This window comes from Corvus kubaryi, unplaced genomic scaffold (genome assembly GCF_017639235.1).
Source record: "Corvus kubaryi isolate FWS band 111438036 unplaced genomic scaffold, C.kubaryi_AGA036_p1.0 37354, whole genome shotgun sequence".
NCBI classification, from domain to species: Eukaryota; Metazoa; Chordata; class Aves; order Passeriformes; family Corvidae; genus Corvus; species Corvus kubaryi.
In genome coordinates this window covers 16255503-16279690 of record NW_024581116.1, presented here as the reverse complement: position 1 = coordinate 16279690, position 24188 = coordinate 16255503, and the positions used below count along the sequence as shown (strand labels likewise).

Here is a 24188-nt window from a genome sequence, read left to right as displayed (position 1 = left end):
CGTAAGCGGCGCTGCTGCCGCCGCCGAGCGCTCCTCCTGCTTAGCTGGCCCGTGCTCGGTAGCCTGTGCTGGAGATAGCCCTGAACCCACGCTTCCCTTTGCTGAAACCGGGACCTAGCGGGTTTTTGCGGCCAGGGGAGCAAATACTGAGTCACTGGAACAGGTTGCCAGGGGAGGTTCGAGAGCTCTCAACCCTGAAGGAGTTCAAAGCCAGGTTGGATGGGGCTCTGAGCAACCTGGTCTAGTGGAAGGTGTCCCTGCCCATGGTAGGGGGCTTGGAATCAGATGATCTTGTAAGGTCTCTTTACAAACCAAACCATTGTCTGATGTGATTCTATGATATTGTTTCATCTGTGTTTAGTGGCAGGTATTTGCTCTTCAATCTAAATAGTTTTACGACTTGCAGAAAGGATAAAGGGAAAATATTTTAGAATTAATTTTGCGGTTAGACGTTAAATGAAAAATGTCAAAGGGAAGATGTGAAATAATGAAATTACTTTGTTTCTAAAGCAAAAATTTCAGTATTTGTATGATACTTAGGAGTTTCACTTTGACACCTGAGTGATATACAAGTAATAAAACTAATTCTTGTTCTGGTGGGGGCTTCTTCTTCTTTAGTTACTATGGAACATAATGAAAGCAATGCTAAGGATGCGAAGAGCACCTCAGATGAAGATGACAGCAGAGACGTAGTTCAGCAGAAAACTCAGGAAGAAATTCTCTTTCATGAGGAAACCATCGATCTTGGTGGAGATGAATTTGAGTCTGAAGGGAATGAAACTGTATCAGAGGATTCAAATAATTTTGCAGATAAACTTAATGAGCAAATGATGGAGAGTGTCATTATTTCAGATTCTCCGAACAACAGTGAAGATGACACAGGTGAACTTGGTTGTCTTCAGGAGATTGTAGACCAAATGGAAGCTAAAGATAATAAAAAAACACAAGCAGAAGTGGATAAAGAAGAGTTTTTAAGTAATGAGAGTGAAACTGAACATGAAGAAACTCCTAAAGACTTTTCTGATATTGGAACAGATGATCAGGCATCTTTAAAGGAAGACTCAATTCAGGAAGCAGTTAAGGAGAATCCAAAGTTGGGAAACAACGTTCCTGTTGAAGCAAAACCAAATAATATTGATGAAAACAAACCTGAGGACCAAATTTTGTCACCCAATACTACCACACCATCTTCTGAGGCTGAGCCCATTCCTGTGTGCACCATCTTCAGCCAAGCAAACAATCCTAGTACCCAGCCACAGTTATTCCTACCTGACGGTTTTGAGCCTCAGATGGTAAAATCTCCTAGTTTTAGTAGTATAATAGAGACTCCAGTGAAGTCTAATCCACAGGTGGTTCAACCAAGTCCTAGTCTAAGCAAGTTCTTTGGCGACACCGTTAACACTAATACTTTAGCTTCTGATTTTTTTGATTCATTTACCACATCCAATTTTATTTCTGTTAGTAATCCCAATGCAAGCTCTTCAGTTCCAGAGCAAATGTCCTCTCTTTCTAATGGTGGAGGTGGTTCTTCATCCAACCCTACCTTCCCCATGCAAAATGGGAGACCTGAAGCAGATGGTCCTCCATCATCTCTAGAAATAACTCAATCCCCCAAGCCATTCTCACAAATCCAAGCTGTTTTTGCTGGGAGTGATGACCCATTTGCCACAGCCTTAAATATGAGTGAATTAGATAGAAGAAATGATGCTTGGATTCCTAGTGAGGAAACAAGAAATGTTCTCATTTCAGTTGCCACACAACAGTACAGTGCCGTGTTCATAGATAAAGAGAATCTCACCATGCCTGGATTAAAATTCGATAATATCCAGGTAAGAGTCTATTACTGTATCTTTGTCTATGATTATTTTTAGAAATACTATAGAAGAGCTGTCCAGTAATCTGTGTATCCTAGTGGTTCACGTTGTTGCTGATGGTCACCTTGTGTGTATTACTTCAGTCCTAATTAGAAAATGCAGTGTCACTGCTGCCTTGTACAGGAAGAGGCTAAAACCAGATCTGGTTTATTCATAGTGACGTTTGTTTGGTACATTGGAAACCGGTGTTGACAGTTTCCATAGAAGCCGAAGCTGGTTGTATTTTTAAGTACTTTATTTCTCCAAGTTTTCTCCAAGTTAGTGCTCACATTCGGAATATATACAAACCCTCTAAGCTGTGCTACAGAGTCTTAATAGCAGACAGCTTTGTATGTGGAATTCACTGTTGTGGTCAAGTGAGAAATAACATTTTTCACTCATGTTCACAGTGGTCTAAATAATGTTAACACTGACTGAAATTGCATCATTTCTATCTTCCCTAAGCAATGGAAAGGTATAACCTGTAAGAAAGATTGAGTGCTGCAGCAAGCTGCTGGGAAGGGATAACCCCAAAATTAAAAACTCTAAAGGAGATCGTAAAGCAAACAATATAGTAATTTTTTGTCTTCTATCAATTTCTAACTGATGAGAAGCCATAAAGCATTTTTTTCAGAATTTGAGAAATTTTACTCAGATCTCAGGATTTACTCAGGATTTCTCATGAAGCTGTTTTATCCTGGCTGCTCAGCCAGGCTAACCATCATAATATTTTGGGTTTTCTTGAAACAGGCTAATCCTACTCTTTGATATCTGTGCCTCTGGATAATAGAATTGTTGTTTAGATAGATGGTGTTGAGGGTTTGGATACTTTAATTATGCATAACAAGGACCATCAGTCAATAGTCAAATACAAGCAGAGAGCAGTCTGCAGTAACTTCTCAATCTGCAGGAGCTAGCAGAAAAGTTTCTGGAGTGAAGCAGGTCCAGATTTATAGATGCATTATCTGAAAAATCTTGGGTTTTGTTCACAAGCAATAAATACCAATTTAGACATATGAAATGCTACTGCTGCTTCTTGGGTTAACTTTATCTTAAAACATGTTATCACAGAGCCAAATAATTAGCATGGAAGAAAACACTGTAAGAGGAAGCTATTCCTCCTCCAGTCCTGCCCAAAATATCACTTAGACCTTGATGAGTTATTCCAGTGTGCACTTTCTCTCCTGACAGCCAATCGGTTGGACAGAATGAATCCCTTCTGCAATCTCCAAGGATGGTGGTCTCCTTTTTGCAAGCTTCCTTTTATAGAATAGTTCTCTTTCACCTTCCTCAGTCCAGTCAAGGATTAAAGGCTTGTTTCTGCTGATGATTCCCTAAATCTGTGCTCATGCAAATATGCAGATCTACCATTTAGTACATAATTGAAAAGAAGATGTTTGGCAATGTCTATGTGATGTATTTCTACAAAAGACCTGATGTAAAATCATCAGTGGAATTAAAGGGCATTCCTACTGGTTTCTTCATTGTTTATAATTTATAAGAGTCTCCTAGACATGCCCACAGGAACAAGTTTTGAAGTGCTTTGTGTTTAGAAAACTTTCCTCACTTTCACTTACTGCTTTTCCGTGGCCTGAGTGCATGCCATGACTGACTTGACATCCCCTAGTTTGGTATCATTGTTCCATAGTATTGTAAATTGTGTATTTAATGAAACTGTAATTGTAGAGTACTTGAAATGTTAACTGAAACATTGTGGGAGGTATGTTTTCAATGTTAAAGCAGCTTCCGACAAGGTTTGTATAGCTTTGTTACGAATAGTTTGCTAATGCCGAATGTTAATGCAAGATGTTAAACCAAGCTACATGCAGTGGAGACAGAAGTTGGTTGAAAAATGCATTTGCAATGAGTGAACTCTAGGTGTGCTTCAGGGAAGGACTGAAATTTCATGTGACTTGTCGAAGAGCTTGGGACTTTATATTTTGGCTTGCTTGCTCAGAAAATGTATTGTAAGACGAGTTTTATGTGGATAAATCACACCAAGAAAAATACTGAATGATTTTTATTTCAGCTGTATGCTACTTTTTGACAATCATTTAAAAACCATTAGTTTTTAAACTATCTTGGGTTGTGTATGGTGAAGATTGTAGGAGTGTTCTCCAAGTGTCAGAACAAATCTGAGTGCTGCTTTTTATGCTCTTTCCATTATGCCTTTTTTCATGAGTTGCTGTCTTCTGTCGTTGTCCTTTGTTTCATTGCATTCATTTGTACTTTTTTCTACACCAGAGGACTGTTGGATCCAAAGTACTATCAGGGGGATTAAAAATTCTTCTGTATTTATGTCATTTTGCACACACTGTCGTTTCTTAATTCTTCAGGCTCTTCTGTCTGAGAGGCAGATATGTTGTTTATTCATAGAATAAGTGACATCATTAGAGGTAAAAAATTTCCATGTAGTGAAAAAGCAGTTGCAATCTCATTGCTTAAGAAACTAGACAGAAAACACAACTATGTTTCCTATCACTGTCCATGGGGAAAATTGAAACACTTAATGTCAGTTCTCTTTGTCATAGCTAAACTCTACTGTTACTATATGCAGTTCACCCTCTTTTTGGGCAAAAAGCTATTGAGGTCAGATAACACAGTTTCTGTGACTGATGCCTGCAGCTAGTTCTTTTGAAATTTAAAACACTTGTTGAAGTGTTGCTGTTTACTTTGGTTTATGATCTCTCAAAGTTTATTTTCTGGATATTTAAGGCTAGCTTATCATGTGCATGTTTATCTTAGATCAGTAGATTGCACTTTTCAATGTTAACATACATTACAAAAACCTGTAGAACTTTCTGGTTTTTATAAGATCTTTGAGGAGTATTTTATAAGATCTGTGAACAATAGCAGTATAAGAAGCAAATTAACCTGAATGTGTCAGTGCTAACTGAAACCTGTACATGGAGAAAAAATACAGTAAATTATGTGGAGTAAATGTAGAAGTTTTCATTCCAATGCTGTATATTCATGTGCAGTTATGTTTATTTCACACCTGACATACTGGAGAATATGTATTTCTTTAGAGGAAAGAACTCTTTTGCTCAGTTTTAATTCTGCATTTTTTTTTTCCAAAATAATGTTTTAAATAGTCTTGTTATCTGTTTTCTTTTTCTGTTCCATGAACACCAAGGGAGATGCGGTAAAAGACTTAATGCTTCGCTTCTTGGGGGAGCAGGCTGCAGTGAAGAGACAAGTTTTAAATGCCAACTCTGTAGAGCAGTCATTTGTAGGCTTGAAACAGCTAATTGTAAGTAACAATCATCATATATATTTAATATTGTGTTTCTCTCAAGATAATTGGGAGCTACTGACTGAGGAGAAACTGGAAAAAAAAATCTGTATATTAGTCTATTCATGATAGTACTATCATTCAATAGTACTAGCCAAACTACAGTAGTTTTTAATGGAAATGACACTGGGGTTTAATTAATTGCCTTTAAATCACATCGTAAACCTTTCTTTATATGCAAAAGTTACAAAAAATTATTTTAAGTGACTGAGTTTTTATGTAATGCAGATGGTTGCAAAACAGATTTTAATAATGTTTCTGTTTATCTGTGTATATATTTATGTTTTCATCTGAATGTTTTACAAAAAGACATAAAAGTTGTAAATGTCAAACCAGACTGATACGATAATTTCAACTGCTTAATTTTTTACTTCAGTGCAGAAAACCAAAACAAATTACTTCCAAAGGAAAGCTTAACTTAATCCTTTCATTATTGTAAAGATTTCTGTCCTGGAAATAGTTGCATCTAGCAGCATTGTAAACATTGCCTTGTTCCTTTAACCATTGTGTTCCTGTATAAAACTCATTACTTTTGCATGACTGAGCCTTATTTTATCTGATGACGTAGCAAGGTATTTTGCACTTACTTTATTTTTGAAAAAATGGATGAAAAATTGCTGAGGAAAAGTAGTGAGGATTTATCAGGACAGGCTGTATTTAGTATTTAACATCTTTTAATTTAATCTTGTGACTTTACATGTGAAGCTCCAAAAGAGACAACTTTTTTGTCGTGTTAGGAATACTGTAGGAGGTCTCTGCAAGCACTATTTAAGGAGTTCAGAGGTAATTTCAAAACCTAAACATGAAAAAACAGATTGTGATCTCCATCCTAGACATGTGTTTTCTGTTTATCTCGAAGTTTTGCTTGACTTGAGAGAGGGAAATAATCTTATGAAAAAGTCTTGTACCCACCAGTGTCTTAACTAGGAAAAACTTTTTTTTCACACTTACTTTCCATCTTCCAGAAGAGAATTTTTGATGTGTGGGAAATGCTTTTCTATTTAGCCCGCTAGCAGTGTCTATGCAAGATGTTCTTTTATGTGGCAGACCATCTTGTACCTTAATTACAATGCTGCTGCTGATAGTGTTTTTGCTTTGGGCATGCTCTTAAGCTTCAGAAGAGTAATGCTAAAGCTTTTAGGCCCAAGGCAGTAAAGCTAGGAGGCAATCTGTAGCTGTAGGATTTTTTGTTACTTACACCACTTGTGGTTACTTGAAAATTGTACTTGAAAAAAGACTGCCGTATCTTGCCACTATAAATATGTAATGTTTGCTCTAAATACGGAATAATTTCTTCAAGCTGCTAGACCAGGAAGGGGTTACTAACTACATTTTCTTAACTGATGTGTAAGTGCCCTGCCAATGTAATTTACAGGGGAGAAGCATGTCATAGCTAGTGGAGGAGGACATTTTAATCACTTTAATGGTGTTACATGTAGAGTTAATGACTCCCTTTGAGTCTATTTTAAAAAAGTCATATACTGTTATTTTTGCACATGATTAATGTTGTGCTTTTGCATGTATTTTCAAATATAACAAACATGGATACCGTGGTATGACATACATATTCACTGTAATAAGTTATGAATTGTTCTTAAAAATAGGGGATGGTATTGTTCTTTTGTTTCTAAATCAGTGAGCAATTTCCTACATTTTTGTAGCTGAGTTGAGAGAAGGTGGGAGACACAAGTAGCGCAAATTGTAGATGTGTGCTTTTGGGAAGACGTTGCATTTCTTCACTAAGAAGCATCTATTTGTTGGATAAAATTTCAGTGGTTTTCCTGAGACACTGAATAATGTTATAAATTGTGTATCAGAGGAATTCCCTTTTCATCACTGAACGCATTTTCTGTAGATTTCCAGTCCATGTGCCTCTCTTTGCTTGACAGAAGAATTACATTTGAAATCTGTTTTGCTATGCAGTTCCGCTGTCTGTATGTAAACCTCCCCCAGGACTTCTGGGGTTTTTTGAAGAACAGAGAAGTTCTGCAAGGAATAATGCATTATGTGTTGGGTGGCTGATCTGCTTGGCTAGCTTTGATGTGTGTACAGTCATCAGTACTGAGATGTTTTGGGGTTTTAATTTTTGGTTATGTATATGGATAAAAAAAATCCTTTCAAAAGATAAACATCTAGTCTAATAGTGTTCAAAAAGTACAGAAATCATCCAAGCTGCTGGCTTTCGTTAAAACAACAACAGCTCCATGCTTTTGGGGGGAGTGGAAAGATAATACTAATGTTGTGTGGAGAGAAGTTCTCTTCTGCAGGCTGCTGCTGTGTTAGTGAACTATTTAGTAATAATACTTGGTTGACTTAGAGAAATTAGTGTTTTCACACAATTACATCTGGACAACCATGTCCTGATCATCACAGAATAATTATTTTTGTCTTTGAGAACGTTCTTCAGTATTTTTTATGCTATATCTGAAGCTGTAGTGTCCGTATTTGCCTTGGGTCTCTACTTAAAACTTACAAACAAAATTCAGGTACAGGGGACCCAGATTTTTAGAACTGTGGGATTGTAGACCATAGGAGGCACGAAAGTGACCTGCAAGGTTTTGAGGGATGTTTAAAATGGATAAAGATTTCTGGTGGACTGGCAGCTCTTAAGTCTGGTACAATAATGTGTCCAGTTAATTTGAAATGAAGCTGTACTGCCAGCAGCCTTTTATTAAGCTTCCACATAGAATTATGCTCCATGACCAGGAGGCAGCTCCAATTTTGAAATCATTGCAAATATTGTGTTTCATTTTCCAATAAGGACTGTTTTCACAATGACTGTCAGACTTGCTTCTCTTGACTGTCTTGCTCTATAAAGTACTTTTTGTCCATGCCTGAAATAGAATTTAAAAGATTGTAACAACTAAATTGGTCATAAATGATCCGTTATTATTTTTGGATGCTAACTCTCATTTGGGATGAAAAGTTTAGCAGTTTTAGAGTCTGTGTTTGCTCCTGTTCTCAGGATAATAAGAATTTAGTTTGTCTCTTGAGAAGTTGAATGAATTTCAGGTAATCCATGTCAGTATCTTTCTGCTTCTCTAAGTTGATACAGATAGATGTTGAAGGATGTTATAAATGCATTATCAATTCCTGCTCTTCCAAAAGAGCATAGATGGCTCAGTCTGCCATGCTGTTTCATGGTCTTGCTGTCAGCCAACTTCTGCATTTCCAGTGGAACTCAACTTTATCTGGCATTTGACAATGCAGAGGAGAGGTGGTTAGTGCATGGTGGTCTCTGTAGTGACCTGTTTGCAGCCTGTGTAGCTGCAAAGTGGGGGTCAGAAAGTCTTCAGTTGTTATTACTGATTTTTGACTGTTTGCTGTATCAACATGTTTTCTGAAATATTGGAGAGAATTTAATAAAATACCAATTCAAGGTTAGTGTCTGAACTTTGCAAGCACCAGTATAAATGTATTTTATTCCTTTACATTTCATCAGACAACATGACTCTTTTCTATTACATTTATATTTTTTTTGTATTAAGAAACTATTTGAAAAAAATACTACTTTCAGGAATAAGATGTATTTTCTTTAGAATGACCTGCTGGATGCATGTCCCTTTAAAACCTCTGTATAATAGAAAAGTATGATAGCTTAAAACCTGTGAAGCATTAATCTGTGTTTTAAGTTTTCAGTATGTTGCGTCAGGCTATACAAGGCAGAGACATTTTTAGGATATTTCTGTTGAAAAACTGATTAACAGGGTGACAGTACAGTTTGATTTGTCTAACTAGGAATGTTTTTGTTTTATGAATAAAAAAATAAATTTAAGAGTATTTTGAAATTAGTCATGCAGTGAAAATTCAGATGTTTACATTTTATAGGTGAAGCAGTTGTTACTGTTCTGAATTTATCATTTATGCATTGTATTCTTCCTTGTTCTTTGTTTTTGATTAATAAGAATTTTGTATCTGGACAATGTTAGAAAACTTTATTTTTGTTGAGAGAACTGTACTAGGGGTTATAATCTGACATACTAAAGTCAGTGAGATAAGAATGGGAATTGAATATTTCATGACTGTAGAGTAATTTGGATATTATTGATAATACATGGCTGGCAATTTTTTCTCCTTTTTTAGGAGAAAACAAAGTTGTGAATATTACATTATATTCATTTATATAATTAAACATGATACAGCTTTAAGTTTAGAATTCCTTATGGTTTTGTGTATTCTTTTGTTTTAGTGATCTGGTAATATTAGTGCCTGATTTCCCTTTTTGCCTAATTAGATGTGCAGATTTGATAAATGACGTTCTGCTTCTTACAGGCTGGCTCTCCTGACCTTGTTGTTATTACTGATGGGCACATGTCGCTGCTGCAGACAACATAAGCAGTTGTGCACTTTAGGGACTTTATGATTTTGCTACTTACTCTTTTCTTCTTCCCAGAGCAGTAAAAACTGGAGGGCAGCAGTTGATTTGTGTGGGCGGCTTCTAACTGCACATGGTCAAGGCTATAAAAAAAGTGGGCTGCCTGCTAGCCATACAACAGATTCTTTACAGGTATGTTTAAAGGTATGCCCTTGTCACTTTCTTCCAACAATATTCATATTGGCTTTTTTTTTAACATGATCAAACTCCTTTTCCTAATTGTAACATAGAAACTGAGGTTATTTAAGTATTTTAGCAGGTCACTTTTTCTGTTTTCTTATGTAAAGTAGGCCTTCATTTAAAACAAACTTAGTTTTATTAAGTAAAATCCAATCTTGATTCTATTTTTTTAAAGGTTTTTACACTAGTAAAATGGAATATGTTTTTCTGTTTTGAAAGACTCACTCCGCTAAAGTTCATGTAACTATCTAGATTGTGAATGTTGTAGTAAGATTCCAAATGTTAGAAATGTATTACGTGTTGCTTAGAAAATAAGAATCCAGATTAATAAAATATTGCAAGTGATTCAGATGTGACCAGATGAGAAATCATGTTTTTGACCCTAGTGATTATAAAGCTCATGGAGTTTCACCAAAAGATTTGAAGAATACCATAAGGTTGGAAACACAGTTAAAATACCAAATTGATAATTTGTACATGCTAACTCATTTTGAAGAGAGATGTTTCAATTTTGAAGCAGGCTAGTTTTTAAGCTTCATCTTCAAAATCTTAGTACCTTTACAAACAATTAAACATCAGTCCTCTGTGTTTTGTATTAATGATTTGATGAAAAGTACTTTGTAAAAGAGCAGGTTAATATAAATCCTGATTCTTTTCAGTAACTTGGAAACTCTTTACTCAGCTTTCATCAGAAGAAGTTGAAAAGTTGAAATTGTATTGAATATGGCTTTTGATTCAAGCTAATAACAGACTTTGTCTTTCCCTTTTCTTATGTATATTAATTTTTAGCTGTGGTTTGTGAGACTAGCACTGCTGGTAAAACTGAATCTGTTCCAAAATGCAGAAATGGAATTTGAACCATTTGGAAATTTAGACCAGCCTGATCTTTATTATGAATATTACCCTAACGTATACCCTGGACGTAAAGGTAAAACACTTGATTTATAAAATGCTTTTTATTTTTGCCATTTTTACCAGTCATTTTAAAATATTGGTTGGATTCAGGGGGTTTTTAAGCCTAAAGCATTGGAGAGCTTTGGCTTATGTTGGTTTCGGTTTGTTTTTTTCCCCAGAAAAACATGACTGATTAGTACATTAAAGTATTGCTAGCATTATGGAGGTAGCGATAAGAAGTAACAACTGGTAGAGCAATACGGGTAGGCAGTGTATTTCGTGAGGCTGCTGCAGAGGAATGTTTTTAACAAGTAAATATAATCGTTTAGTCCTATGATATTGAAATTAAGAACTACCGAACTTGAATAGTTCATTTTACCCAAAAGCAGGCTTGACAGATGATGAGAGAGTTTGTGGAAACAGACTCTATAAGCTTTTCCTCTTCAGTTCATCTGGGGACTATCACTATGCTATTTTTAACACTCACATGCCCATAGGCTACTGCAGGTGTTATTTCCTGGTTTCTAGATTAAAAGGAAAAAAAACCACTAAATTTAGAACTAAGCTAATAATTCTTCTTCATTGAAACATGATTAAATCCAATATTTTCTTGATAACTGAAAGTAAGTAGAAATCAGAGGTTTACTATGTATCTCATTATTGAAGAGAATAAAAACAACACCAGCTTCATTTCTTTATAAGCAATTTGTCTCAAGTTACAAACATACTACTTCCCTCTTCTCCAGATAGCCCATAGGTTAACCACATAGTTCCACTTCTCAGAGTATTCTAGTCCTACAGAAGTCTGGGTTTGAAAAATTGCTATTTTTAAGAGTAATTTTGCTCTTGTTCAGGCTATTTTGAAATTTTATTTTTTCTAAATCTGTTATATAGAAAAGAATAACTCTCTGATGCAAGTACACTGTTGAGTGTTCTTAATGTTCTTTGGCTTTCATGTTTGAACCACAGTGTGTAATAAAACATTTGTAAGAAGCGGTTCTTATAGGCAGTGCCACTCTGAAAAATTACAGTCCATTTTACATGAGGTGCTGGTAGTCTTGATGGGGTAACCTAGAAAGATAGAAGATTTTGAGGTTACTGAGGAAGGGAAGTTGGTGTCAGAAAGTTCATGATTTTTTGCAGATTACTTTGCTTAGTGATGCAAAAGATCAGTTGCAGCCCAGCAAGGCCAATGCAGACTGCCTAGAAAACTCTCTCTGACATTACTCGTTGTCCTTCAGGCAATCACAGGCAATCCCCTGGGAAGGAACTGTGTCAGTTTGAAGAGTGAAAAGAGGTCCTGGTCATCAGGTTGGACAGCTTTTTGGATCTGGTGTTCTTAGGGCAGCTGCGCACATGATGCTACAGCAATAGTAGTCTTCCACAGGCCATACGTATGTCTCCACATCTTTTATTATTTAAATTAGCTGCTTAACAATGCACATATACTAAATATCCATAATCCAGCACAGCATAGTTTATTGGTAGACAAAAAAGAACTGCCTGTGTTCTCCTACATCCCTGCAAATGGCATTTCTCTCTATGCAAGGAATGTCTGATAGCTGTTCCAACATCATAATCACCTTGTATGTGTATGAGATATCTACAACTAGCAGGTCAGCTCCATCCAACCTTGATCCTATTTTACCTTACATATGATCAGATTATGCTCCCAGTTGCTAAATTCAACTGTTAAAAATGAACTGAGGCATATAATTATTAAATAGACTATGTTCCTTAAGATCACCTTTTTTTACCATCAATATCCACGTAACTTGTATGAAATAGCCACAAGTTGTTGAGTGATTGCTCCAGGACCCAAAGCTCAGTCACAGGACAGGTGCACCTGGCCAGACTGTCCAGAACTGCTGCTCCCTGCATCACCTGTGGCAAGAGGACTCAAGTGCCTCAAATACTGACCTGTAAGGATTTTTCTTAGACAAAACAGCTTATTTTTAATATTGAAAAATACAGATAAATCATTCCTATGTTTTGGTTGAAATATATTAGTATCAATACACAATCCACTACTATTTGGCAACTTTGTGTATCATTTTGTGGTGTAACAAGCATAAAAGAAAGGGTTTTATTTCAACATTTTAATTTTGATTCATGTTATATAAATGGAGTAAGCACTTAAAAGTCAATTTAAAAATGAGAGTATAGATATAAATAATGTATCCATTAATTGTATTGCAGATAATATTTTGCATAATTTCTTTGTATTCAAAATATTCATAATAAAAAATGTAATACATTAGGAAGTTTTCTGGGGTTTATGCGTGAAGTAGGAAAAGTTCGAAACTTCTTACAGGAGTGAGAATAGCCCCTCATCCATTAATCTCTGAGAAATATTATCTCAAAGAATTTAGGTTGCAAGTAAGTGTATGAAAAGTGAAAGATGCTCTTCCACTAATTTAACTTAACATGGCAAACATGGTCCTCTTAATTTCCCTCTGAAACTCACCTAGAGCTGTTTCCCTTTTGGTAGCACTGCTAATCTCAATTTCATCTTCATATTTTGTATGGCATTTGCAGCCATGCTATGCACTGATCTCATTATTGTTGTCTTTATCATGGCTATAAGATGTTGTCCTTCTGGAATCTTCCTTTCCTGGTTTCTGTGGGTTCTTTGTTCAGTCATCTGCATTGCCTGTAGGAGTGCAGCCTCACAGGGCGTTGATTCTCCTGGGATCCTTGTGTTGGCCAGTGGAGTTGGTTAAGGCACTCTTGGGTCATTCCTGATTGATAAGGAGCAGAGAACAAACTGTTCTCATTTTCTAGTAAAATCTTAAGATTCCTCAGTTATAAATTCACTTCTTTTAAATTCATCTGCATAAAGAAGCTAAAAAGTCCTATTTCTACATATATATTTTTTTTCTTTCATAATAGGTAGGTCCTTAGGTCAGGAACTCTGTTTCAGACTGCTTCCTGCACATCTTTATTGTACTGTGTGGGATATATAAGGCTGAATTTTTGTCATCGTTCTCATGACAGATGGATTTCAGGATTTTTTTAAGGGTTTTAACTTTATACTTACACAGCCTGACCCACTTCTATTCATACCATTTGTGTCTGTGTTCCTTGTGATATGTAATAAACTCTCATTTGATAGCTTGCCTAACCTAAGACAGCCTTTCCACTGGTAATGCCTGTGTGTTTCTGGACCCGTGAGAGCCAGCAGTTAAAATGGAACATTAAAATGCTGTTTCATTCTTTTATGAGGTAATTTGGTCTTGTTTCTGGTTAATAGAGCAGTAAGTTACAGAAAAGTTAATGCTACCAAAATCAGTCTTCTAAAGCTACAAAACTTGTGAATAATTTATTTTGTATTAGAAAGGGGGAAAAAATAAGCTGTGCATAAGTAAAAATTTGACTTTGTTCCCCTGACCAGAAGCTTATGTAACATGGGGTGGGGGTTTTTTTCCCTTTTCCTTTTATCATTCTCCTTGTGATGATGCAGCATCATCTGTATTCCTCTAAATGAAACCAATCTTCTGTTCTCTGGTGGGAAGGGCCTAAATAAGGAACATGGCATTAAATATCTAGTTGTATGTGTTCTAGAAACTTATTTCATACTGTACACCTTCCCTTGAGCTCTAGTTTTAATACCAACACAAGGTTTTTAAAAGTGTGGCAGTGTTGTGACTAGGGATATACTAGTGTGTTCTGCGATAGGATGGCTCTCTAGGATGGATAGTGATAGTTTAAAAAAATAATATAAATAATATATATATAAAATATATATTTTTTTCTCAAAATAGTGTGAGTCTATCACAACTGCTCTAGCATTTTTCACTAGTGGTACTTCTATGACATTACCAATATTCACTCCAGTTAGAATTTTTATCAGAAATATATGAAAAAATTAATAGAAAAAAATTGTGTGAGACTTCATTTTTAATGTGTCCTTAGTTACTCAAGCAGTGGTCTTAATTTGTTTCTTTTATTCAGTTTTGAAATTCCAGTCATTGTAAAGGAATCGTATCATAAATGGTCTGGAACTGTCACTCTAACTCATGGTGCTAACAAGTTTTCAGTGCTAATGTGTAAGGTGAACTGTAATAATTGTTACTACATTTTGTAAGCTTATAAAATAGCAAAATTTGTAATGAGAAACTAGTTTTGTACCTGTTGATACAGAGATCCTATGAAAACACTTATCCAGACTATTTCTCTAATACCCACAACAGACATTTTAAAGGCGTCTGGACTGTGTGTAGTCCAGAGGAGTATGTACAGCTCCAAGGTCTACCTGAAGCTTGGTCCTGAATATCGGCCTGTGCCATAAGTAAGGACAGACTTGAATTGGGGAAATTATCTCCTTTATGTGATGCCTCTATAGTGGTGTTTGGCTATTTTGAATTTACTGTCTCCCTTTCTTTTCCTCTTCTACTTGTCTATGCTGGTATGAGGCAGGCTGGCTGAAGCTTTTTTTTTTTTTTTTTTTATTTATGGGGTCTGATGGTGCTATAAATAAAACATCCATTTTTTTTTACCCTCATCAGATTTTGATTAGTGAGATAACTGGCAGAATATGAAGTGGTGTGGGGAAAAAAGATAAATAATAATAAAAATATTAATAATAAAAGATTGTGGTAGGTAGAGAGACAAAAGGAAGTAATCAATGTAAAAACAAAGATAAGAGAAGAAATGCACAGGCTAGAGAAATTATGTCATAGAGAGTGCTTGTCTTCATGAATGAATTTTGCAGGAAAGCAGAAAAAAAATACTCCATTGTTACACATGGTACTGGGTTTTTTTCTCATGTGTTACCACAAATACTGCCTGAAGTTAACACTCCCATGTCAGACTGATTCAGTCTTGGCAGTTGCTCAGGAGGGTTCTTCATTCAAGCTCATGTTGGCAGTAAAAAACATATTAAAAGGTCTCATAGAACTGGTTTGCCCATTATTTTGTTTTCATTATTGTGTACGTCTCTACTGCCTCTTTAAATTCACTGTTCTGTTGTTTCAGAGGTACCTTCTACCTGTAAAATCAGGTAATAAAACTTGAATAAATACCACTCGGTTATTCAGACTACTCAGACATGCAAATAGAAATTTTTCTGAAATGATACAGATATTTTAGTTAAGAAATGTATATATAATCTAAGGGGGTAGAGTACTGCTAAAATACTTAATTGTGCATTCTTTCCCAAGGCTACATAGTCTCACTGTAGACAGTACCAGCTTTACACAGAATTTCTTAATACTATGAGCAAGTAATTCATTTCTAAATTCTGCCTTAATACAGTTATCAGTAGGTAAGATTTAAGGTGATCTCTTTGCTGCAGGGCAATTGTTGTAGAGTTTTCCTGCATTCTTTGTCTTATATTTTCCTTTCTTCAGTGCAAGTAACTCCAAATTACTGAAAAAGTAGTTTTGAAACCTTTTAAAACCAGATCATGATTCAGAGTTTCTGTTCCTAGGTCATGTGCAGTTAAATTGTAAAGTATATGCAAGCATGTAATTTCAGATAAAATTTTCAAAACATTTTCTTTAAATGGTTCCAAACATTTAGGCTCCTATCTCATCTTCAGTCTCTCTGGATTGAGGGTAATAAACAAAAACTTGGAAACTAGTCTGTTGAACTGGGATTTTTAAGTGTACTTTTAATTGCTAGTCAGCAAAGCTAGAATTTGAAGTTTACTACATTATCCCTCTGAAAAATCCTATAATTTTTACAAATACACTGTTGGTAGAAGTATGGCAAGGATATACATCTCTCTTTGAATATATATGTGTAAAGCAGAATATTTTTCAGAAACTGGATTTTGTGTATTTCTCTTTTACCCAGTGAAGGAAGGAATTGGTTTGGTTTGGTTTGGGTTTTTTTACTGTTATAAGATCCTATTTTATCCTTTTAGTAATTGGTAATCTGCTCTTCTGTTGCTTTTTTGGCATTTAAGATTTGTTGAACAAGCTGTAGAAGGCAGATCAGAAAGTGTTTCCGGTTACTGGTTTGCAACAAGAAAATACAAAGATAAAATGGTTGGTCATTGGAATACTCTTCTCTGCTCCAAAAGGGCTGCAGATGAGGGTTGCAGTTCGAATTTGATTGACATGAGGTGATGTTTATGTTTTGACAGTTATGAAAATGTGCAGCTGTTCATAAAGAAATAGAAATTGAAATCTGTGGTCTTAGAAAATTCTACCTGATCTTACTCTTTATTCCATCTGTTCCCATGCTTTCAGAGTATTCATTTTCCTTTCAGCAGACCTTTTTTTACTTTTTAGTTTTGCCTTTTGTATGCTGATAATACGTATATATATACATACAAATGAAATTAATTCATGTGGAAGTAACAATCAAAAATCACATTCTTTGAAAAAAAAATCTCCAGTGTATTTAAAAGTGATTGCTAAGAAAATTGTCCTAAAATTAAACCATTTTCCATTATAAATTTTTTATATATTATTATGAAACCCCTAAAGAAGAGCAACAGAGGTCAACTGTAAAATATCAAGCTAGAATAAGACCTATTTAACTTAAAAATAAAATTTCACTATATAGAGCTGTAATTGTAGGGTATTGCCTTTTGTGGAAATTAAGCTTAGATGGCATAGTTTTACTGTGTAAGAGGACATTACTGTAGAAATCAGAAGCATGAAGTAGAGAGCGAAATCATGTTCTTAACTAAACGTAATTACAGGATATGCTATTTGTTTTAAATACTTCTTTGACATGTTGCCCTGTTAAATTCAGTACTGAGTTAAATATAATAGAGTACATGGGTTTGACTCCAAGTAGTTTTGCAAAAGACAGTCTGTGATAAATTCAGTGTTTATATAAAATTTTTTTATCCCTAGTGGGATACCACAGGAATATATATGTATGCATGCTTGTATAGAAACCTGTTACAAAGAAATATGTCTCTCCCTGCGTGCTTTAAGTATGTGGCATCACAGTAAGTGAGTAGGTGAAACTTTTCAGACAAGATGATGTAATCCTTAGTCTAACAAGCACATGTATTATTTCTGTTACAGCTGAGTGTTAGTGCAGTCAATCTTACTTTCTTGTTTTGGTTTTTTTTTTCCCCCAATGTGTGTTCATTGAGGGAAGTATAGGTTTTTTTCCCCGCTAATCTTCTTTTCATTAAATTTTGTACTCCAAATTCTACAACCTGCCTTCAGACCTTCCTAACGCTATTATTATTGATCTACCAGAGTCATCAGCAGACATCATTTACTTCTTCCCAATTATTTTCTTGCTAAACTAGACAATGTAAAATGAAAATTACGGTGTTTTCTGAAAATCTCTTCTGCCTTTTTTAAGTCTCACCTCTTGTCAGTTCTAACACATCTGTTAATCACAGAATTGCATTGGTGAACAGATTTCTTCGCATGCATTTTCTATTACTGCCATGTATTTCTTTTTGAGAAGTGTATGTAAATTGTATTAGCACCTTATATTAGTAGCACTCATTGAAAACTTTACCAAATCTAAGTAATTTATGGCCTTTTTTTAACCAGAAAGTCAGTTTATTAATGTAGGAACTGAATTAGATACATTATCCATACTTCATGTAATTTAACTAAAGAGCAGTTTACTTGTAGACAGGAACGTATCTGGGAAAATGCATTTAGCCAAAAATCTCAAGAGTTTATAATTTATAAGCAGCATATTTAAGGTCTATATTTGGATGAGTGGCTTGAATAAATGCTGCAGGCTTTTTATGAGCAGTTTGCTCATCTGATTTGACCTGAAATTACACAATACTGTTGACATGGACTGGTAAGAAAGCCTTACCAGTGGTAAAAGGGCATTTCTCTTCTCCTTTCCCCAGTTGTCACATTTGTATGAGAGCATGTGTACAAGTTTTGTGCTTTCTTCCAAAAAAAAAAAAAATCCTGCTATTCAGAAGGATTACAAGGAAACTGAGGAAAGGAGGGCAGAAGGAGCTAGTGTTTCTGGTATTTTAAATAAAGTTAGCAGCTTGTTTAATAAGCAGTAAGTAACAGACATTCATTGGATGGATTTGCTGGATGTTTACAGTAAAATATCTTCTATTTATGTAATGAGTTTTCAAAAGAAAGAGAAGAAACAGATGCTAGAGTTTTAGATCCTCCTGTGAGAAATTGTAATACAAATACTGATTTGAAAATTCTTTACAGTAACTAGCTTTACACCCTGGGACAGCTTTCTTCTGGTTTTGTTTGAGAGATCTGTCACCACACTTGATGTACTACTGAGGATCTCACTGGAATGCTTTTTGGTCACAAGCTATGAAGGAAATATGAAGTGGTTGAGAAATAATACATCCATACAGTACATTTTGAAATAATATGGTTCTGAATGCCTGTTACAACTGAGGACTTAATTTTAATAGGAAATAAATCAGATTCTTATGGAATCTAAGTTGACCTAGATCATATTCATCATTCTAATGTCCTCTGACACCACTTCCAATGGTGTAGATTGGTAGTGGGTTATTCTTTCCCCTCACGGGGATCGTAGTAGAGTAGTTTCATTCAGCAATACATAAGATCAGTTCTTTACAAAATACAGAATTCCAAAAAACTGTTTCACAAAACATTATATACATTTTATAAAAATTGGTAATGTGAGCTGTTTCATCTGTGTTCCATTAAATACGTCTGTATGTTGACATGTTCTGGTACTGGTTTTTTGTATGAGTGTTTATTGAATTGACCTCTTGTTGCATCTTACAAGAGGATGTAAAGATACAGACTTGTTCAGAATTGACAATATTGCAACACAGTCATTAATCAAAATGTTGCTGAAACTTTGTACTCTTTCCGTTGTACAAAATTTCCCATTTTTTATCTTTGCCTCAGAAATCCCACTGAGTGCAGCAGGAGGTGCATCATCAGTAACTTAAGACTACTTTCTCCAAAAGAACATTACCAAACTAGCTGGTCCTAGACACTGATTTTTTTGGCAGGATTACTATTGGATTGTGGAGTTAGAACTTGGTCACCAGAGAGGTGGTAGAGATAGAACCAGCCGGAGTTCAGATTTGCTTCCATAGGTTTGCAGTGCAGTTTGCAGCATGTCTACAAAGCCATTTTTCTCTGGTGTTTTGGCACAGAATTTACTCTTAAATTATTTTCAACTTCCTTTTTGTTGTTGTTCACCACCTACACTGACCATGTATCTTCTGTCATGCTAGGCACTATTCGGAATACATACATAAAATATTTCACATCTTTTGTTACTGGTTTAATCAACTACTATGTGTCTCTTAACAGAATTTCAAGGGCAGTTTTATTTTCTTAATGGTTTTTTCCACATATGATGATGCATGAAACTCATGTGTGTGTCCATTACAGGAACACAGCAGTCAGGGAAGCCATGGGGAATAAATAGCATCAGCAAAAGAGAATTTATGTCAATGTAAGTGGCTTGCTGTGAAGGTCATAATTAGTGAGTCTTGTGATTAAAATTTTGTCAACCTTTAAAAAAGTGTCTAGAGGCAGTGACTCATTCTGTATAGCATTTACCTCTTTGACGTACAAGCCTGTCAAGAACAGGTGCAAAAATCTATTTAGAAAGCTCCTGAGTCCTGTTTTTGAGAAAAGATGAGGCAAGAGGTGACTTGAGAGGCAAATCCCCTTAGAATATGTGTACGGCCAATGTACATATTAAAATATTAGAAATGTAGAAATGGCACGGTATTTTGCAGGGCCTATATCCCCATTATGCCAGCTCTGATTTGGTTTCAGTAGTGGTGTTTAGTTTCTGTTCAGTATTGGTGTCTATGTATCAGGATTATACAGTTACCTGAAAGCAAGACGTTGCACACACCAGGGTTTGGGTAAGCTCCTAAAACTGCATGTGAAGTCAGCCAGGATGCCCATAAACTTAGACAATGAGGTCTTTGGCAAATATAATAATAGTAATAACAACAACAGTAGTAGTGGTAGTAGTAAACTAGTATGAAAAGGAAGACATTTCTTTTTCTCCCGAAATACTGCTTAAAATTCCCCATCTTTTGACGTTTTGAATGAACCAGAAATTACACAAAAATATGCCAAAAGGTTTTGCATGCCCCAGCTGACACTATACCATGCCATAAATCAAGTCCCTCCGGATGGGAGAGAATTTGCTGAAAGTCCTTGCAAGGAGTTTGAGAGATAAACCAAGACTTTTCCTTTAGTTTCAATGCTTCCACATAGTTGTTTATTAAGTCTTATCAGAGGAACAGAGCCACTAGCGTGACCCAGGTACAGCATAGAAGGAAGAAAAGTAGGAGTGAGAGCGTCTTCTGACTCTTTATCAAGATTTACACAGCTTTTAAAGATACTTTAACCAATAGTTACTAAAAACGTACATTATTTTCACTTTCCTACCAATTATTCAGTAACACGACTGGGAACTGCAGAATTTTCTATCCAGTCAATCCAAACTACTTTTACTGCAGAATATGGAGTAGTAGAAGAAGGAGAAGAAGGTTTAGAGAACAACAGCAGTCCTCCATTTTGATGTTTTTTACTCTTATCGATTTACTATAAGGAGAAGCCCAACACCTCTAAATTTTTCACCCTGTGACAATCTTACATAGTAGTCTATCACCTAATTCACACCACTGTATTTTCTAGTTCTTGTTTGACTGTTGGTAATTTTTTCCAAGGTTTGAAGCTAAAACAGTGTTGTTCAGGGGGGTAAGAACCCTTAAAAACAGGCAGAGAAATATTCTCGGCACTCTGGGTTCCCACACCAGTTATATCTCTTTCACAAGCATACTTCGAAGGCCAGTAATTTCATCTTATTTATTCTGCACTGGTTATAAAATATACATAATTCTTAAATGCTAGCAGTAATGTAGCTGCAACTTGAGTAAACTTCATTTCTTTAAATCCTTCATTTTATTTAGTGTAAAAAAATCTTCAGTGAAACATTGTACTTCCCAGTACAACTTGTTTTTGAATATTTGAGTTAGGTGCACCTTCTTCTTACCTTCTTGACTATGGTTTACTTGTGTTTGTCTATTTAAAACATGTTAAACATGTCACATGATACAGCTGAGAAAAAGTTTCCTATTTTCTCATCTTTCACATTTTTCATCAGGAGAAGAAAAAGATATGAAGGCAAAATGGACTTTGTGATATAAACACTAGTGAGGCATACCTTTTTTAATGTAGACAAATCACAAATGGATCATTATAGCAAACACACTTAACAAAATTAATTATGTTTCTAGGTTCCATGGTTCCTTTCTCCATGCGAATTTTGCATGCTGAACTTCCTCAGTACCTAGGAAATCCTCAGGAATCACTTGACAGACTGCATAGTATGAAGACAATCTGCACCAAGGTAACAGCATCTCTAGACACTAACATTTCTTAATGTTTAAGAAATAAATTTTATTGTCCTTACAAAGAACATTAAGCTTCAATTATGACAGTCTTTACTCCATCTTGATGCAAATAAGAAATTTCCTATTAAAAGTAATGAAGTGCCACTTCCATTTTAAGAGATACCCTTCTCTCCTCTGTGGTAGCTCTGGCTCAACTGAGTAGAACAGAGGACACATTTCATGCTTTTGCCAGACAAGATGTGGAGCACAGTAAGCAGATGTGTTTAAGGGTGAGTAGGAGAGATTTCTTCCCTCCACTCAACTGCATCCAGCTTGCTGAAAACAGCTGTTAATGACCTTGATCCTTCAGCAGTAGTCCAAATAGCTGGTTTTAGGAACAACAGTCATTTAGGAATATAAATACAACCTGCTGAGTTTGGTTGGGGTTTTTGTTTTATCAAAAACTATAATATAAAATTATGGCTTAAATTATAACGTGGGATTTGTTGGTGCTGAAATCGGAGTCATGGTGTTGTGAGCACTTTTTCCACTAAAACCAGCAACCCTGACCATAAGCATTCGTCCTTAAATGTTTTTTTTACAGAAATCTTTCCCAAATAGTCTAATGCACCAGTGACCGTGAATTTTACAGTGTGGTAAATTGTAGAAGAAATGCAACTGTATTGCTTTATCTATGACACTTGAAAGTTCAAAACTGTACGTAAGATAAATACATGTGATTACTTTTCATTTTCAGTATTCCTTGCAAGTTTCCTATATTTACTCCTTAAAATAACTTGGGTAAGGGAAGTGGAGGGCTTTGATAATTGCCAGTTGTATATTTATAATGGCATTAGGTGTATGAAATCAACTTTCTTCTAACACAGTAATGTCTAGGAAAACCAAATGTTTACAGTAAAAAGCCCAGTTCTTTGTATTATGAGGGGAAAAAATGAATGGTTTAGGTAATAAGATGTGAAAGTGGCATTTTCTATAAAGTTGTTAAGAATTTGTTTGGAAATGGTTGAGAGATGTATCGAATTTGGCCAAGAAGTGCTACTTTTTAGCCCTTGATGACTGCTGTTCCAATAATATCACTGGCCAGCTGTTCTCTCAGGCCCTCTTCTTTATAAACAGTCCTCAATTTGAAGTAATTCTGTTCTTCTAGGAAATGCCATACATTTCTACTGCAGGATTTAATGGTGCTTCTACTGACATTTGCCTGCCCCAGTCTGCAGCAGATTGGCTGTTTCATATCTTGGATTTATGCAATCTGGTATTAAGTGCTGCACTGTCTGCCCTCAGTCATGAAGGTGCCACTAGGTTCCAAAACTGAACTGATTTCTACATTCCTTAATCTTGTAAAGAGAGAAAACTGCATGAATGTGAACAAGGGAGTGACTGCTGAGCAGGGCATTCATCAGCCATCTGGCAGACTTGATTGAAATGGCCGTATCTCAGTTACAGTGTGATCAGCCATGATTCTCTGCCAGTTAAAGATTGTTGGTCAGTAGAGGAATGAAGTAAAAGGAAATTAACTCTGTCCCCCACACGTACACTCCTTTATAAGACCTTCAGGTCATCTACAGCCTTGAGGTGGCTCTGCCTCTGCTGTTTACCTCAAGTGCATATCCTTAGAGCATACCTGCTGTACCAAGGACACTTTTAAACTATAATACAAGATTTTGTTTGAACATGAACTAGGCTAATTATTTGTTTAAATAAGGGAAACTGAATATGGTGGAGAAGATGAAATAGAAATAAAGGAGAGTCACAAATTATTATATACATGTTTCCCTGCCTACTAAGTTCTTGAAGAATAGGTCTCTTTACCTGTGTTCTCAGTCCATCAACTGCTAGTGACCTGGCTCACTGCAAATTCTGTGTTACTCCTTGTACCCTTGGAGAAAGCTGCTTTGAGGCTGGCTCTACATCTTCCATGAGCTCTTCTGAGGAGTCTCCTGTTCTCTGCACTTGGTTCAGAGATTGTCACCTCTTTGCCTTCCTGTGTCTGAGTTTGCAAGGCTTCCCCTGGGTTACTGTGTTCAATTGCAGCAAGAAAGACAACAATATCCCTTTTGTTCTGACAGATTCTATTAGAGCCAGGATATGGTAGTGAGGACAAGCTATTGTCTGTGCTGGTGGATGCTTCTTTTTAAAGTACAGTACACAGATAACTACAAATAAAACATCCTTCTTGGAAGTATTTCTGATCAGTTATTCTAGATACCTCTTTGCAGATTACTTCGTTTGTTTGCATTCAGTTAAATACCTTAATTTTTGGAGCAATTCAAAGACAACTGTAGAAACAAGAGTGTGGAAAAGGAC

At 35.7% G+C, this 24188-nt stretch overlaps 1 protein-coding gene across 6 annotated transcripts in view; it reads left to right on the top strand.

The window, feature by feature from the left end:
* Positions 1-24188, top strand: part of TRAPPC12 (trafficking protein particle complex subunit 12) — a 49467-nt gene that overhangs the window by 355 nt on the left and 24924 nt on the right. For 3 of the 6 annotated variants that reach the window (XR_006016884.1, XM_042033085.1, XM_042033090.1), the window contains exons 2-6: positions 619-1829; positions 4990-5106; positions 9542-9667; positions 10493-10631; positions 21765-21877. Coding sequence is in view for 5 of the 6 variants with exons in the window: in XM_042033085.1 (XP_041889019.1) it covers positions 619-1829; positions 4990-5106; positions 9542-9667; positions 10493-10631; positions 21765-21877 (1706 nt within the window). In the remaining variant the exon portion in view is untranslated. Of the gene's footprint in view, positions 1-3; positions 267-618; positions 1830-4989; positions 5107-9541; positions 9668-10492; positions 10632-21764; positions 21878-24188 lie in introns of those variants that run through there. The other 3 variants (XM_042033087.1, XM_042033089.1, XM_042033086.1) reach the window with 3 other exon arrangements.